This window comes from Spermophilus citellus, assembly GCF_964194105.1.
Source record: "Spermophilus citellus genome assembly, chromosome: 17".
Taxonomy (NCBI): Eukaryota; Metazoa; Chordata; class Mammalia; order Rodentia; family Sciuridae; genus Spermophilus; species Spermophilus citellus.
The window spans coordinates 62,235,680-62,252,810 of record NC_138199.1 but is presented as its reverse complement, the minus strand read 5'-3'; the positions used below and the strand labels follow the sequence as shown (position 1 = coordinate 62,252,810).

Here is a 17,131-nt window from a genome sequence, read left to right as displayed (position 1 = left end):
AAGATGGTAGAAGACCCTCATTGTTATGCAAAATTACATATAAGATGGTGTGAGGGGGGAAGAAAAATGAGAGAGAGAAACGTGTCACAGTAGATTGGGTAGAAAGAGGGGAGGGGAGGGGGGATAGGAAGAGCAGCACAATACAATAGACACTAGTATGGCCCTATGTATAAACGTGGCTATATAATCAATGTGATCCTGCAATCTGTACACATGGAAAAATAAGATTAAGATTACGTACCCCATTTGAATCAAATGTATGATATGTCAAGATCATTGTAATGTTTTGAGCAACTAATAAAAAAATTTTTAAAAAAATCTCAATTACTAGTTGCAACATGGCAATACAGAACTCAGTGAAAGAACTTGAGAAAAGTATGTTAATGGGCTTTATAAACATAACATGATTGTGAAAATTGATTAAAATAATTTTTCCCAGGGCTTGAATCCAATTACTGAGGGCTTGAATTTGAATTTATTTGTTGTGGTGCTGAGGACAGAACCCAGGGCTTCCCATCCTCTAGGCAAGTGCTCTACCACTGAGCGACATCCCCAGACCTTTCTTTCCTTTTGGTACCAGGGATTGAAACCAGGGGCACTTAACCACCAAACCACATCCCAGTCCTTTTTTACACTTTATTAGAGACAAGAGTTTTACTGAGTTGCTAAGGCTGGGTTTGAACTTGCCATCCTCCTGCCTCAGCCTTCCAAGTTGCTGGGATTGCAGGCATGCACCACCGCACCCAGCCCCAAGTCCTTTTTCTTAATTTTGAGATAAAGTCTTGCTAAGTTGCCAAGGGTCTCACAAATTGCTGAGGCTGGCTTTGAACTTGTGATCCTCTTATTTCAGCTTCCCAAGTTGCTGGGATTACAGGTGTGTGCCACTGCATCCAATCCTTGTTTAAATTCTTGAGTTGTCCAACATCAAGAAACCAGCACTTCAGATGTACTTTATAGAAAACTCCCCAAACAATGAGCTTGTGCTGTATCAGGAACAGGTGCCTTTCAGCTGGTGGTGGACAGAAGAGGCTTGCGGTATTTGCACTGAATCCAAACTCGGTACATTATCAGCTGTTTCCCTCGGTTCACTTGCAATCGACGATCCACCAGATTCTGTACCTTTTCTAGTCCGGCAGTAGTGAAAAGTGTGTCCAGTTCATCTGGTTTGGAAAGAGAAGATGTTTATGTATTTTCCCCTGAAGAAAAGTATTTTATTGACTACCTCCCATATTAAATGGGCTGTGAGAGGGGGGCTTAATAACAGCAAGTGCATGTTCAGGCTGGGGAAGCCAAACTTCATGGGAAGGGCAGTGTGAAACCCAGAGGAAGATCTTTTCAGAGTCAGATGATGGGGAGGGGTTTTTAAGCCAAGTTACAGGACAGGATTTTAAAAAATTCTTTGCTGTATATTTGATGTCCAGGGCTTTATGAGCACCTTAAAATTAAATCTAAAAGCTGGGTGTATTGGTGCACTCCTGAAATCACAGTGGCTCAGGAGGCTGAGGCAGGAGGATCTCAAGTTCAAAGCCAGCCTCTGCAACTAGACCCTAAGTAACTTTGAGAGACCCTGTGCCTAAATAACATATTAAAAAAGGCTTGGGTATGTAGCTTGGTGATTAAGCACCCCTGGGTTCAATCCCCCATATCAAAAACAAAACAAAACAAACAAACAAAAAACCCAAAAAACAACCAAAACCCCAACAACCTGTATATGTGTACATCAAAGCAACTTTTTTTAGGGGACAGATTTCATCACTTCATCCAAAAACTCAAAGTATGTGTGTGACCTTAGAAAGGGCTCATGAACAGAATATTCATAAAATACTGGTGAAGGAAGATGCCTGCATACAGAGCAGACAAGAGGAAAGCAGTTCCAGGTTATACTTGGAGCTCAGAGGAAATGACTCACTGAAGTAGCTGCACCTCAAGTACAGCCCAGTGTCAAAGGCAAAGCAGGCTGGCCTGAAAATGAGTCTTGTCTTTTCCACTACTGGGGACTGAACTTAGGCAAGCTCTCTTCTGCTGAGCTACATCTTCAGTTGTTTTTATTTTTTTTAATATTTATTTTTTAGTTGTACCAATACCTTTATTCCACTTATTTATTTTTATGTGGTGCTGAGGATCAAACCCAGGGTCTTGCACGTGCGAGGTGAGCAATCTACTGCTGAGCCACAACTCCAGCCCAATTGTTTTTATTTTGAGGCAGGTTCTCACTAAGTTATGGAGGCTAATCTTGTCAAGCTTACAATCCTCCTGCCTCAGATGCTGTGCCCAGCTAGAAGTGAATCTTGCAAAACAAGTAAGTTTCACTTTTTGGATAAAGTGACAGAAAGAAAGAGCAAAGTAATGGACTGAAGGCCAGCATAAGTGGGGTGGAGAACTGCTGGAGAAACACTGTCCAAAAGCTAAGAGGGGCCAAGTCAATCTTCTTCTCAAAGTATACTGAAGCACATATCTGGCATCTTGGAGACCTTTAGAGGAAATACAGATCATCTTTTTTATACCTTGTGTGAAGAAGTAAACTCTGGTTCCATCACCTCTCACATAGAAATTTTCAGATAGACACTGACCTGTGGAGGGACATGGTAAAAATCAGACACACTTCAAAGCACTTTTTAAATACACTGCTAATCAAATGTGCATCAACACGCTGATTTCTCACCAGGGCATGAAAACTCACATGTAAAATTCCAGCAATTCAGGAAGCTAAGGCAGGGGGGCTGCAAGTTTATCAGGGAACATGTAATTCTTTTTTTTTTTAATTAATTAAAAAAATGACAGAATGCATTTCAATTCTTATTATACATATATACCACAATTTTTCATATCTCTGTTTATATAAAGTATATTGACACCCAATTTGTGTCTTCATACATGTACTTTGGACAATGATGTCCACCACATTCCTCCATCATTGCTAACCCCCTGCCCCCTCCTTTTCCCTCCCACCTCTCTTCCCTATCTAGAATTCACCCATTCTTCCCATGCTCCCCCTCCCTACCCCACTATGAATCAGCCTCCTTATATCAGAGAAAACATTTGGTATTTGTTTTTGGGATTGGCTAACTTCACTTAGCATTATCTTCTCCAATGCTATCCATTTACCTGCAAATGCCATGATAATTTATTCTTTTTTATTGCTGAGTAAATTTCCATTGTGTATAAACACCACATTTTTTAATCCATTCATCCACTGAAGGGCACCTAGGTTGGCTCCACAGTTTAGCTATTGTGAATTGTGCTGCTATAAACATTGATGTGGCTGTGCCCCTGTAGTATGCTGTTTTTAAGTGATTTGGGTATAGTCCAAGGAGAGGGATAGCTGGGTCAAATGGTGGTTCCATTCCCAGATTTCGAGGGAATCTCCATACTGCTTTCCATATTGGCAGTCCCACCAGCAATGTATGAGTGTATCTTTTCCCCCACATCCTCAACAATACTTATTGTTTAGTTTTAATTTGCATTTCTCTAATCGCTAGAGATACTGAGCGTTTTTTCTTATATTTGTTGATTGATTGTATACCTCTTCTGAGAAGTGTCTGTTCAGGTCCTTGGGCCATTTGTTGATTGGGTTATTTATTTTTTTGGTGCTTAGCTTTCTGAGTTCTTTGTATACCCTAGAGATTAGTGCTCTATCTGATGTGTGAGGGGTAAAAATTTGCTCCCAGGATATAAGCTCTCTGGTTCACTTCACAGATTGTTTCTTTTGCTGAGAAGAAACTTTTTAGTTTGATTCCATTCCATTTATTGATTCTTGGTTTTAATTCTTGCGTTATAGGAGTCTTGTTAAGGAAGTGGGGGCCTAATCCCACATGATAAAGATTAGGGCCTACTTTTTCTTCTATTGGAAGCAGAGTCTCTGGTTTAATTCCTAGGTCCTTGATCCTTTTTGAGTTAAGTTTTATGCATGGTGAGAGAGGTTTAATTTCATTTTGTTGTATATGGATTTCCAGTTTAGGGAACATGTAATTCTTAGCTCTGTATGCTAGACTTAGCTGATGAAAACAATATATATATATACATATTTTTTTGGGGGGGGTTGTTGTTGTTTTTAATCATCCCCAAGCCCCAGATTAAGTTAACAGCACCATCTTTATTTTTTGGTATGGGGGATTGAACACAGCACTTAATCACTGAGCCACATGCCCATCCCTTTTTATTTTTTGACACAGGGTCTCATTAAATTGCTGAGGCAGGCTTCAAACTTGCTATCTTCCTGCCTCAGCCTCCTTAGCTGCTCGGATCACACAAGTGTGCCACCACAACTAGCTTTACTTTTTATTTGAGACAGAGTCTCCATAAGTTGCTTAGGGCCTTGCTTAGTTGCTGAGTTCAAGGCCAGCCTCAGCAGCTAAACATGGCCCTAAGCAACTTAGTGAAACCTTTTTAAAAATAAAAAGTAAAAAAGGCTGGGCAGATGGCACAGGGGTAAAATACCTCTGGGTTTAATTCCCAGTACTGAAAATAAAAAAAAAAATAATAATAAGCACATACCTTTCTTTGAACTAGCCAATGAGAGGGTTAGAAACAATTATCTCTTTATTAATATTTCCTCTAAGTTTTGTTTACTGGCCATTTAGATATGCTCTTCTGTGAACTGCCTGTTTTTTGGGTGGGTCACTGATCTTTTCCTTATCAATCTCATGACAGCCTTTTGAAGAGCATAGATATGAGTCTATCTATTATATGTTCTAGAAATACATCTACTCAATTTCTCATTTGTCTTCTAATTAAGAGAAAAAAATTCAATGCTAGGTATGGAACCCAGAGCCTGGTACACACTAGGGAAGTGCTCTACCACTGAGCGATATTCCCAGTCATTTTTATTTTGAGACAGGTTCTTGCTACATTGCCCAGGCTGGCCTTGAATTTGCTATCCTCCTGCCTCAGCCTCCTGGGTAGCTCAGATTACAAGCTTGTAGCTCTGAACCCAGCCTCTTCTAATTTTTCAATGGCATCTTTGATCATACTAAATTTAATGTTATTTATGTAATCAAATATCTAATATCTTTTAAAGTAGTTATTTTGGTTTAAAAGACCTAAAACCCAGATTGTACAAAACTCTTATTAAAAGTTTTTGTAAACATCATCCCTTTCCTTGTTATGTATCAAGTGGCTTACAAACTGGGCTCTAATTCTGAAGTCTCCTTCCACTGACCTCTAGGTCTAGTCTGATGGTAGCTCAGTGGTGGAGCGTGCCTTGCTTGTGTGAGGCACTGGGTTTGGTCCTCAGCAGCACATAAAAAAATAAAATAAAATAAAGGTATTGTGCCCATCTTCTACAATAATAAAACCCCCCAAAACAAAAATAAAACAAATAAACAAAAAAACACCATTTAATAATAATGGCAAAATACCTTTTTTAAACCGCAGCTGGGCCATGTCATAGCGACCATAATCTCGCAAAAGCATCATTCCTCCAGGCTTCAGAAGTCTGCTCAGCCTATTGATAGCTTTTTGCATCCTGAGGGGAAGAAGGGAAGAAAGATTAGGCCTCCTTAGGAAAAGGGCTCCTTTTCCCTGCCGCATATCCCTAAAAGCCCGTGGACTTCCTAACTTGGACACATCAACCCTGAAATTATAGCTCCCCTGCCTCTGCTTCAGTTAAAGAAGCTCAAAGAAAGCCTGCTTTGCCATAGGGCTCTGTAGTGAGCAAAGTTCCATATTCTCCATCTGGCTTACTTTATCCTGGGCCTGGGATTGCCACCCCACTCTACTCATTTTTTGTAGTACTGGGGATTGAACCCAGGGACACTTTACCACTGAGCTATATCCCCAGCTGTTTTTAGCTTTTATTTTGAGGAAGGGTCTCTTTCACTAAATTGCTGAGGCTGGCTTTGAACTTGCTATCCTCCTGCCCCAGCCTCCAGAGATTATAAGTGTGAGCCACAGTGCCTGACTGTTGTGCTCTATACTCCTGTGGCTCTTTGGGAGCCCTGACCAAACAATGTGGGGACTGCTAGCAAGTCATATACTACCCCATTAGACTTGAGATCTTTCAATGCAAAAACTGTCCCCAGTGGCCTCCCTCCCTCCAACTGGGGACTGAACTCGGGACACTTTATCACTGAGCTACATCTCAAAATTTTTTTTTTTAAGTTGTAGATGGACACAGTACCTTTATTTTATTTATTTTTATGTAGTGACAGAGATCAAACCCATTGCCTCACACGTGCTAGGCAAGTGCTCTACCACTGAGCCACAACCCCACCCAGCCCTGTCTCAGTTCTTGTTTAAATTTTGAGTTAGGTGTGGTGGCACATGCCTGTAAATCCCAGCAACTCAGGAGGCTGAGGCAGGAGGATTCCAAGTTCAAGACCAGCCTCAGCAAAGTATCAAGGACCTAAGTAACTTAGCAAGACCCTATCTCAAAAGAATTGGAGATGTGGCTCAGTGGTTAAGTATCCCAGGTTCAATCTGCAGTACCCGCCCCCACAAAAACAAACCAACAAAAAATATACATATGTGTATGTATTTGAAACACAGTCTCACTAAGCTGCTGAGCTGAGGCTGGTCTTGAACATGTGATCCTGTTGCCTCAGCCTTCTGAGAAACTGGTATTATAAGTGCATGCCTCTGTGCCTGCTGAGACTGTTTTTGTTTGTTAAATGAAGTCCTTTCCTTAAAAACTTACAATTTCTGAGCCAGGTCTGGTGGTGCATGCCTGTGACGCCAGCAACTCAGGAGTCTGAGGCAGGAGGACCACAAGTTCTAAAAGCCAGCCTCAGCAACTCAGTGAAGCCCTGGGTAACATAGTGAGACCCTGTTTCAAAATAAAAAATAAAAAGGGCTGGGGATGTGGCTTAGTATTTAAGCACTGGTGTCAAACAAACAAATCAATCACAGATGGTATGGCTTCTTCATGTCCATTAGAACATAAAAAAACCTTCTTAATTTTAGAACTTTTAATTTAAGGTTTCTGACCAAAACTTTCTTTTTGCTAGCCTACTAGTTAAAGGACCTAAAACTTACTTGTCTGAGCCAGGCACAGTGTTGCGCACCTGTAATCTCAGCTATTTGGGAGGAAGAAGTAGGAGAATCTCGAGTAAAAGGTCAGTCTGGGTAACTTAGCAAGATCCTGTCTCAAAACAAAATAAAAAGGGCTGGGGGAGAGCTCAGTGGTAGAGTGCTTGCCTTGCATGCATGAGGCCCTGCGTTGAATTCCCAGTCCAAAACAAAACAAAAAATCAACCAACCAACCAACAAACTTACTTGTCTGGAAGAACTGCTGAAAGAACAAATATGAGAATGATGACATCAACACTGTCCCCAGGCACTGGATAATTCTGATCTTCATCACAGAAATCATGAACAAAAGCAAAACAACGAGAAGAGTCATACTCTGAATTTGTCTGCACACAGGCGGAGAAAGAAATGGGTCAGAATAAGTGAGCATAACTTGAGATCAGCTTGTCGCTGCTATTACTTCCAGCAGAGGAACCTACTTCTAGTAAAACAGATAGGGAAGATCCTGTGCAATTCAAACTGGTGCTTTTTAAAAATTATTAATTATATATTTTTAATTTTTTTAGTTGTAATTGGGCACAATACCTTTGATTGATTAATTAATTAATTAATTATGCAGTGCTGAGGATTGAACCCAGGGCATTGCACAAGCTACATGAGCACTCTAGTGCTGAGCCATAACCCCAGTCCCCAAACTGATGCTTTTAAAAGGAGTATTTCTGACTACTTTTATTCTTTATTCTGATGCACTGTCACACCAGTCAGGTATGAAGTTAGATCTGGGGACTGGAGAATGCCAAGAAAATCAAGAGACCAAAAAACTCATAAGAAGAAAGACAAAGTATATTTAAGTGATCTTGAGCCACAAGATTAACTATTTCCAAGCTGGATATAGTGGTGGTATATGCCTGTAATCCCAGCAACTTGGGAGATTGAGGTAGGAGTCACAAATTCAAGGCCAGCCTCAGCACCTTAGCAAGACCCTGTCTCAAAATAAAAATAAAAAGGGGCTGGGAATGTAGCTCAGTGTTAAGGGCACCCCTTAGTTCAAACCCTAGGGTATTTTCCCCATCCATGTACCTTCTTTTTCTTTTTTATGGTACTAGGGATTGATCCTAGGGGTGATCCTAGCTGCCTTAGTTTCTGGGATTATAGATGTGAGTCACTGCACCCAACCATGTCCCTTTTTCCCAAAAATGTGACTTGGTTCCCCATGGATCACAGCTGAATCAGACAGGGTGAATAGATTTCTAAGCAGGGCTGAATAAATCAGACTATTTCTGGGATTTTAGAATTGGGACGGTCATTCTGGTGAACATAGGTTTGGAAAGGTGAAGAGCCCTGTTCTAAGTTCTACAGTTGGTGAGTGGCAGATTCAGTATTTAGTATACCTGGCTCTTAACCAGGCTGTTTCACTAAATCTTTTATTTAGGCCATAGTGCCAAAACATCACTTTATTTAGTAAGTGAAAAATCCTGATATGAGCCACTGCACTTACCTGGACTAGTTCCACAGCTGTGGAAGAAAAATCACAACAGTAAACAAAGAGGCCTGGGTCACTGAAATGGGCAGAAAAAAAAAACACAGAAAAATTAGGCTGCAAAATAGACTGTGTCTATTTTCTTTCTTGTAGCAGATAAAGTATCAAGTGGCAGAGTACTGTACCATTCATTCAAAGAAACCGTACCTATTAGTTACAACACATATTTATTAAAAATATTACTTTGCCTTCAAATCAAGCTGAGCCTGATGGCAGCCTTCCTGCATCTTTCTGCTAAGCTTCCTTAGAACTTTCTCCAAGCTAGGAATACATCTGTGCCTACAAGCTGGCTCCACTACGCAGTGAATGGTGTGAAGACAGAGATTACATCTTATACTTAATTCCTTCGTCAAATGCTGAAAGTCTACTTTGCTTGACATCATCTTAGATATTGGGGCAAAAAAGAACAAGATAAAATCCCCGTGTTTATTCCTTTTTTTTTTTTTTTGTACCAGGGATTGAACCCAGGGCACTTAACTATTGAGTCCTTTTTAAAAATATTTTATTTAGAGTTAAGGTCTCGCAAAATTGAGGCTGACTTTAAATTTATCCTCCTACCTCAGCCTCCTGAGCTGCTGGGATTACAGGCATGCATGACTGCGCCCAGCAAGGCCATAATTATTGTTGTTATTATTATTATTATTAAATATTTATTTTTTAGTTGTAGTTGGACACAATACCTTTATTTTATTTATTTACTTTTATGTGGTTCGAGGATCGAACCCAGGGCCGCAAACGTGAGAGGTGAGGGCTCTACCACTGAGCCACAACCAGCCCAAGGCCATAATTATTGAAGAAAGTCTTACTTGTATTTGAAGTGGATTACTAACAGTGTGTCATGATAAGTTTTCTTATCAATTCCTAACAATAAGATATATGTTTTTTTAAATATTTTTTTAGTTGTTGATGGACTTTATTGTCTTTTTATTTATTTAATTTTTTAAATATTTGTTTTTTAGCTGTATTTGGACACAATACCTTTATTTCACTTAGCTGAGGATTGAACCCAGGGTCTCACACGTTCAAGGCAAGCGCTCTACCGCTGAGCCACAACCCCAGCCCTGTCTTTTTTATTTTTATGTGGTGCTGAGGATCAAACCCAGTGCCTCACGCATGCTAGGCAAGCATTCTACCACTGAGCCACCACCTCAACTCCAAGATACATGTTTTTTCTTTTTTTAGAGACAGAATTTTTGTTTATTTATTTTTTTAGTTTTTGGCGGACACAACATCTTTGTATGTGGTGCTGAGGATCAAACCCGGGCCGCACGCATGCCAGGCGAGCGTGCTACCACTTGAGCCACATCCCCAACCCAAGATACATGTTTTTAATGAGGTTAATGTGTCACTAAATCCTGTTAGTAAGTATTATGTGCTAAATTGGCAAATTATTAAATAGAACCTTTGAGAAACAATGGGTTTACTGGAAAATATGGAATTAGAATGTCATTTCCACCTGTGGCTTGAGAATAGTTGTGTAAGAGATGTAGTTTTATTCTAAGCCGAGTTTCTAAAACTATAGGAATTTTGTGAGTGGTAGGAGTGTTTCATGTTATTTGTAATTAGTCTCTTTGGGATCACACTGAATTTATGCTAAAGTTAGAGTAGAGCCCCTAGGTAGCCAAAAAGATCAAGTGATTAGTCAACCACAGTGGTGAAGACCTGTAATTACAGCAACTTGGGAGGCTAAGGCAAGAAGTTGATTTGTGGACGGCTAGCCTCAAGAAATTTAGCAAGACCCTAAGCAACTTAATGAGACCCTGTCTCAAAAATAAAAAATGGCTGGGGATGTGGCTCAGTTGATAGAGTGCTTGCCCCACATGCACAAGGCCCTGGATTCAATTCCCAGCACCAAAAATAAATAAATAATTAAACAAACAAATAAACACACACACAGGTGAAGCACCCCTGGGTTAAATTCCTACCAAAAAACCATACCAAAACAAAAGACAAAAAACTCCCACAAAAAACCCCAAACCAACCAACAAACAAAAACCCAAACCTACTTATCTACTGTCTCAATCAAGTGATTTAGAGGGTTCTAACTTTTAGCTCCCTACCAACCTGCCAGGAAGGGAATAGGGGAAGGATATTAAGCTCTATAAAGATTCCTGATGGAGGGTAGGTGGGGATGATTCTTGCTGAGCTACTGGGTTGGTGAACCCATCCACAGGCTGGGGGTGTATGGGAGGAAGAGATACATCCCATAATTCCATTGGGGCTGTTCTGAAACTCAGGATTTTCAGGTCTCACCCTATATATCTCTTCATTTGGTTGTACATCTGTACACTTTATAATATCTTTTATAGTGAACAGGTAAATGTAAATAAAGTATTTCCCTGAGTTCTGTGATCTACTCTAAGAAATTACCAAACCCAAGGAGGATGTTGTGGGTTCCCAGATTTATAGCACACAGGAAAAAATGTGGAAAGCCCATATTTGCAACTGGCATTTGAAGTGGGGGGTGCAGTCTTTTGGAATCTGACGCTAACTCCAGGTAGACAGTATCAGAATTGAATTACAAGAACACAACTGGAGTTGGAGATTTGGTCAGTATGTGGAACACAGCACACACATCTTGTGTGAGAATGGTTCTGAGTACAGCAATATTTGAGTTTATATCAGAAATGGAGATAGGTCAGCTTTCTCAACTCTACTCAGGGATTAATGATAATCTAGTGATTGTTACAGAGGTCAGGAAGGCAGAGAAATAGATTAATGAACATGTTCTAAGCATCTTAGAAAACACTATATATTAACACTATAACAGGTTTTTAAATCTAGTTTCCCCCATGACAAAGGTAGCTTACACATCAAATTAAATTAAACGACTCACAAATGGAGAATGTTGAAACCTAAATTCCTTGTAATCCATGTTTCTGGATAACCACTGCTGACAGTTTAATACAATAAGAGTTCTAAAAGAACAAGGGACCACCAACCTTTGTCCTCTTTGCTGCCATATAGTTACACTTGACAATACACTTACTTGTTAGTTTGTAAAATTGGAAAGACTGTATTTCCCACACCACAACCAACCTAGAGATAGAAATGAGCTATTAGTCATAGAAGCTATTAATAATATTCACAAAACCATTAACTCTCTAAAGCTAAATAATCAATAAATAACTTTGCTAATTGTACAAGGGAAGGTATAGTGACTAGAGCTTAACAGTACCCATTACATTATTTAATCTTGATCTTCTTAAAGAGGTAGCCATAAAAGACAGGAGCATGGGCTTTCATTAGAAGGGAGCTGGTTTAGAATATGGGCATAGGCTACCTTATTTATTTTTTAACAGTATTAGGAATGGAACTTAGGGTTTCATTAATGTTAGGCAAGTGTTCTACCAGTGAGATATATCGCCTGATCCTTTTTTTAAAAAAAAAAAATTATTTTTAAGTTGCCCTAGATGGCCTTTAACTTCTGATTCTCCTACCTTAGGCTCCCTAGTAGCTGGAATTACAGGCTTGTATCATCACATCTTGCTATCTTTACTTCTTAAGTCCTAGCAAATGTCCCATCGATAAAAATATTTTCCTACTGAGTTCCACTGTACCATTACTGGAAAAACAGACTGAATTGAAAACTACAAAAAGGATACCTTATTAACTTTGTCCTAAATACAGCACTGCCTGTGGTAATAAAAACAGCAAGCATATACTGATACTAAGGGCTTACTACATGTCAGACACTATTCTGGTATGTTTATGTACATTATCTCAATCTTCCTAACAATGAGGAGGCCAAGAGGCAACAAATCCCAATACTCTGGGAAGCACAGGAACTTGTCCAAAATCTCTCCAGAGAGGGGGTAGGGGTGTAGCTCAGTGGTAAAGCACTTGCCTAACTTGTACAGGCCTTGGGTTCAGTCCCTAGCAACATACACACACACACAAAGTCACACCACAGGACTCAACTGCAAGGCCAACCAGCTCCAGAATTAGCTTTCAGTGGACTGTATATTTCCTTTGTTGTGAAATTCTATTATAATACCCATCTAAACATCTTTCCAGTTCAAAAAATACAGGCAATTCCAGGCCAATATAAGGGTCAAGTTTAGTCAACTTCATCAGATAAGAGTCATTTTTGTGGTAAGGCTTTCTATTTTATTTTGTGTACACAATGTGACAGCTTCACTAAGTCCACTAACAGGAACCTAAAGGAAGTTACCTCAAGTATTCGGTAAGTGGCTGAGGATCCAGGAAACTCATCAGCACAAATTTCCAGGTGACTGAGTTTCTGTGTTACAGTCTCCTCCACAGAAAACACCTGTGCTGTATGTTCAAGGGTGCTAGAAGAACACTTGTGTTGTTCTCCCACTGTTAATCCATGTCCATCTTCACTGCTTCTACATGCAGAGATTTCATTCCTTTTGTTCTCCAACATTAAATCCTTCAAGTGATTTTGATTTTGGCTAGGTGCCAGTTCGGGGAATTCAGTAAAAAGCCAGTGTCTATCCTTGAAAAATCCATTTTCATGAATTTTGTAGAAGTCATTCCAGTATTTATGGGCATTGACTTCATAATCAACTGTAAAGAGTCAAGAAAGAATTTTGAGTCAGGTCTCAAATATTTTATATTATCTAATGTCAATTATCCTGTTTCACTAAATATCATTTTACACTAAAAGTAACCACATGTACAGCCATAGTCACAGAGCTGAAGGCACTTGAGGTAATTTAGTTCTGTTATTATTATACCCAAATCCCCCTGATTTGTCATTCCCAGGGAGTTTAATTTCTGTGGGAACCATCACACAGGGAACTTCCTACCTATCATTCTCCTTTCATGTCTCTGGATGGCTACTGAGTATTGGAAAATTCTAAAATTAAGCAAATCCCTAGCATCACACACACACACAAGCAAATATCTGTCCAATCACTTTTAGTAAAAAGATCCTATTGTTTCTTGGGGCCAAAATAACAACTTTTTAGTATTTGTGGGCAGCTACTTTCCCCTCTAAATATTTTATTTTACAAACTAAATGTCCCAGGATCTTGGGTTGTTCAAGTAAACTCAATGGTTACCTATGTAATCAGCAGATCTTTGTTAAATATGTCACTCTCTCTCTGGTTCTTTAGAGTGTGAAGTCCAGATACGAATTCAATATTACTAGTAACTAAAAATGAAACAAGGCTCAAAATAGACAACATAAAAATGTCTGTAGGTGAGAAGGGTTTTGAGGAACCAAAGAGACTAAAGGAAGAAATTTGGACTGAAGCTGGGCATGGTGGCTCATGCCTGTAATCCCAGCTACTCAGGAGGCTAAGGAAGAAGGATTGCAAATTTGAGGCCAGTATAGGTTGCAGGACAAAAAAGAAAAAGTTAAAAACATTTAAAGTGATTAAGGCAGTCTCAGATTTGTTTACTTCTTTGCCAATACAAGGTCCCAACTTGTGTAGGGAGTTTTTTTTTTTTTTTTAAAGTAAGGAATTGGATTTTAGTCCCTTCACTTATATTACTGACAGCTTACCTCTGGGAAAACACTTAATGTCCTGTAGTCCAAGCTTCTTTCCCGCCCCCTTCTTTTTGAGACAGGATCTTCCTATGTTTCCCAGGTTGGCCTTGAACTCCTGGGCTCAAGTGATCCTCCTAAGCAGTGGAATAACAGGTGCACACTGCTGCACTCAGCTAAACTTTCTGTAACTGTATAAAGATGAAGTGTACTACATGATTTTCAAAATCCCTTTAACTCTACCTTGCTTTACCTAGCCTGTCAAACTATGCTGGGTGAATAATTTGTAATTGGAATATTTTTATTATTGTACAGAACTCTTTAATGGGCATTACTCTCAAATTTCTAGTTGGACCATCAATTGTCTCTTAGGACATAGGACCAACTAGTCTCTAGGTTAATTTTGCCTACTCTCCAACGAGGGACCTGTTTTCCCTTGGCCAGACTTCTGTATTCTTCTTCATGCATCTTTCCTTGAGAAGCTCTAAGTCCTCAAACCCATCCCATAAGGAAAAGATACAGGGCTGGGGATGTGGCTCAAGTGGTAGCGCACTCGCCTGGCTGCATAAGGCCCAGGTTCGATCCTCAGCACCACATACAAACAAAGATGTTGTATCCGCCGAAAAATAAAAAATAAATATTAAAAAAATTCTCTCTCTTTAAAAAAAAAAAAGAAAAGATACATAAATACTAGCTGTTACTCCTTCCCAACAATATTTAAAATCTGTTCACTTAAATCTAGCTTCAATGGCAACTCTCAAGCACCATGTAAATCATGAAGAAAGTACATTCACTAAGATAATGTACTATATATAGTTTCCAAAGATTAACCACATCAATATAGTACTAGTCAACAAGGTTAAAAACTCAATTGCTAGAATAAGTTGTCCTCCCCCAAGTAAAGGAAACCCTAAAGTTAACATGCTCTATGCCCCCAATAAGGCTAGGTTAAAAAGCGCCTTTTCCCTTCTTGTTCCTCCCTCCCCCTCCCGTCTACTCCCGAGTTCTTCATCAGGCCAGTAACCAAGGACCTTGGCAGCTGCGGTTCGCTGGCCTCTCCGCAAGTCACGTTCTCTAGCACGCAGGCTGAGATACCAACCACCGACGCCCGCCCGGGCGCACCTTGTTTCTCTGGGCACACCCGCTGAGAGCTGTTCTCCTGCACTTTCCTCTCTGCCGCCGCGGCCTGCTCTTCCGACCACTCCACATCGTCCCTAGGAAAACCAAACAGGCAGCTTAGGGGCCTCTCATTTCAGCTGCGGGCAGGGTCAGTCGCCGTCCGGGAAGCGCGTCTTCCCGGGAGGAGCGCGCCACGGCCAGGGCAGTTGTACTAGTGGCCTGTGGTCAGGGGCTTCTCCAAGCGCTCGGAGCGGCGGGACGGGGGCGAGCCGCAGGCCGGACGAGAGGCAGGGCAGTTACCAGGCATTGTGGTGGAAGACGCGCGCTGGGTCGCTCAAGAACCGGCAGCCGAACTGTTGCCTCTTCCCGCCCAAGGCGGCCGACACACCTTCAGGACACGAGTCGGCCATGGTACCGGAGCCGGAAATGCCTTCTTTCCGTAACGCGAGAACCCCTGTGGGCCACGCCCCTTCCTGGACGCCCGGGACCTGGGCGGGAAAAGAGGGAGGCGGGGCGGCCAAGGAGTAGGCGAAAGGAAGCTCGCGGAAAGGGTGCGAGCGGAGTAGTTCTTCCCGACGGGTTGCTGGTGGGCGGGCAGGGTGTGAACAAAGTGGGAGACATCCCTCTTGAGCCCCAGTTCAGTGCTGGGGTCCTACCAGGTTCCCCACTTAAGTTGTGAGGAAAAATCTTGAATCACTTTAGTGAGGATACGTGGCCTCACTGTGGAGCTGATAGCCGGAGAACTGAGGAAGGTAGCAAGCCGCGGAATAACTGGAATGACAAGCCAGCGCCACTTCCGCCATCAGCACCTTTTTTTTTTTTTTTTAAACAATCTGTAGCCTGGTTTAATACAGCCAAGATCTAGGGCTTGGGTTCAGTCCCCTTCGGGGGTGGGCGTGGGGGACCGTAATACTCACATACCAATAGTCTGTAGTATTAATACATTTTCAGCTTACATTTCTATTTCCCGAACTACTACGAGTTGATTCACAAGAGTCTAGAAATAGGCTGTCAATATAAAATAAGGCCTGGCATGGCGATAGCACGCTGTAATCCCATTTTCTCAGGAGTCTGAGATGGGAGGAGGCCAGCCAGGGCAATTGAATGAGATCCTGTTTCTGAAGGACTGGGGATGTAGATCAGCAGGACTGCCTTGGGTTCAAACCCCGGTACAGAATTTCCCTATCTATCTATCTGGTTGAGAAGAAGAAGAGAAGTGTAATCACTACCACCTAGGAAAGGGTTATTTAATTAGTGCAGTGCTAGACATGGTACATTGGTATTCTATTGCAGATTCTTTGTATAGGTAAAACTAAGGAGAGCAACGAGAGAGAGAGAGAGAGAGAGAGAGAGAGAGAGAGAGAGAGAGAGAAACTTTTCCCATTAAAGAAGCGGAAACAAACCCAAGGCGCTCTCTATCCATGAAGAAAAAGACATGGATTGATTAAAAAAGAGAAGATAAGATACTCAAGAACATATACTTTGTTTGAAGACAAAGTACTTTTGTTATTTTCATGGACTTCTGAAGCGTTTTGAACAGAAGCTCCATTCCAAAATACAAATACAAGAATTTCTTTCTTTTCTCAAGGCCAGCTGTTTGCAGATAAGGTGGCTGAATTAAATTTATTTTTGACATCATCTTCTTTCATCTAAGGGCTATTTTTCTACCCTCATCAAAAGCTGTTAGAGTTTCCATTCCACAGTTCCACTGCATATCTTTTCTTGTTTTCTTTTTCGTACAAGGGATTGAATCCAGGGGCGTTTACCACTGGGCTACATTCACAGCCACCTCCCACCCCCATTTTTTAAAAATTTTAACTTTGAGATAGGGTCTCCTTAAATTGCTCAGAGCCTCACTAAGACTTGGCTTTGAACTTGTGATCCTCCTGTCTCAGCCTCCTGAGTCACTGGGATTACAAGCACACTCCACCACGCCTGGCTTCCATATTTTCTCCTTTTTTTTTTTTTTTTTTTTGTACTTTAAAAGACCATTTTAATTTAGCAGACAAATGTAAGGCCATTTATTTCCAAAAAAAAGTGTCTAAATT

The 17,131-nt window shown here is 40.8% G+C and overlaps 1 protein-coding gene across 3 annotated transcripts; it reads right to left on the bottom strand.

Annotated features, from left to right (window-relative positions):
• Positions 1-622: 622 nt before the first annotated feature.
• Positions 623-15,520, bottom strand: METTL2A (methyltransferase 2A, tRNA N3-cytidine). 3 transcript variants are annotated; one of them, XM_081270496.1, is made up of 9 exons: positions 15,384-15,505; positions 15,087-15,178; positions 12,681-13,039; positions 11,496-11,545; positions 8,465-8,525; positions 7,213-7,352; positions 5,358-5,464; positions 2,505-2,570; positions 623-1,160 (listed from the first exon to the last, which is right to left on the bottom strand). In XM_081270496.1, exons 1-9 carry the CDS (start codon positions 15,491-15,493, stop codon positions 1,006-1,008), a joined length of 1,140 nt encoding a protein of 379 aa, XP_081126622.1. In that variant the 5' UTR covers positions 15,494-15,505; the 3' UTR covers positions 623-1,005. The 3 variants fall into 3 exon arrangements, with proteins under 3 accessions (XP_081126622.1, XP_081126624.1, XP_081126623.1); XM_081270498.1 differs by lacking the exon at positions 15,087-15,178 and having other exon boundaries at positions 15,384-15,520; XM_081270497.1 differs by lacking the exons at positions 8,465-8,525; positions 11,496-11,545.
• Positions 15,521-17,131: the final 1,611 nt, after the last annotated feature.

Bases quoted from the DNA above. Each gene is read 5' to 3' on its own strand.
- METTL2A (XM_081270496.1), bottom strand. From the start codon at position 15,493: ATGGCCGACTCGTGTCCTGAAGGTGTGTCGGCCGCCTTGGGCGGGAAG. The intron at 8,526-11,495 runs GTAAGTGTATTG...TGCCCATTTCAG, and splicing joins CCAATTTTACAAACTAACAA to TGACCCAGGCCTCTTTGTTT. The intron at 1,161-2,504 runs GTATAAAAAAGA...TTTCCAAACCAG, and splicing joins AGTTTACTTCTTCACACAAG to ATGAACTGGACACACTTTTC.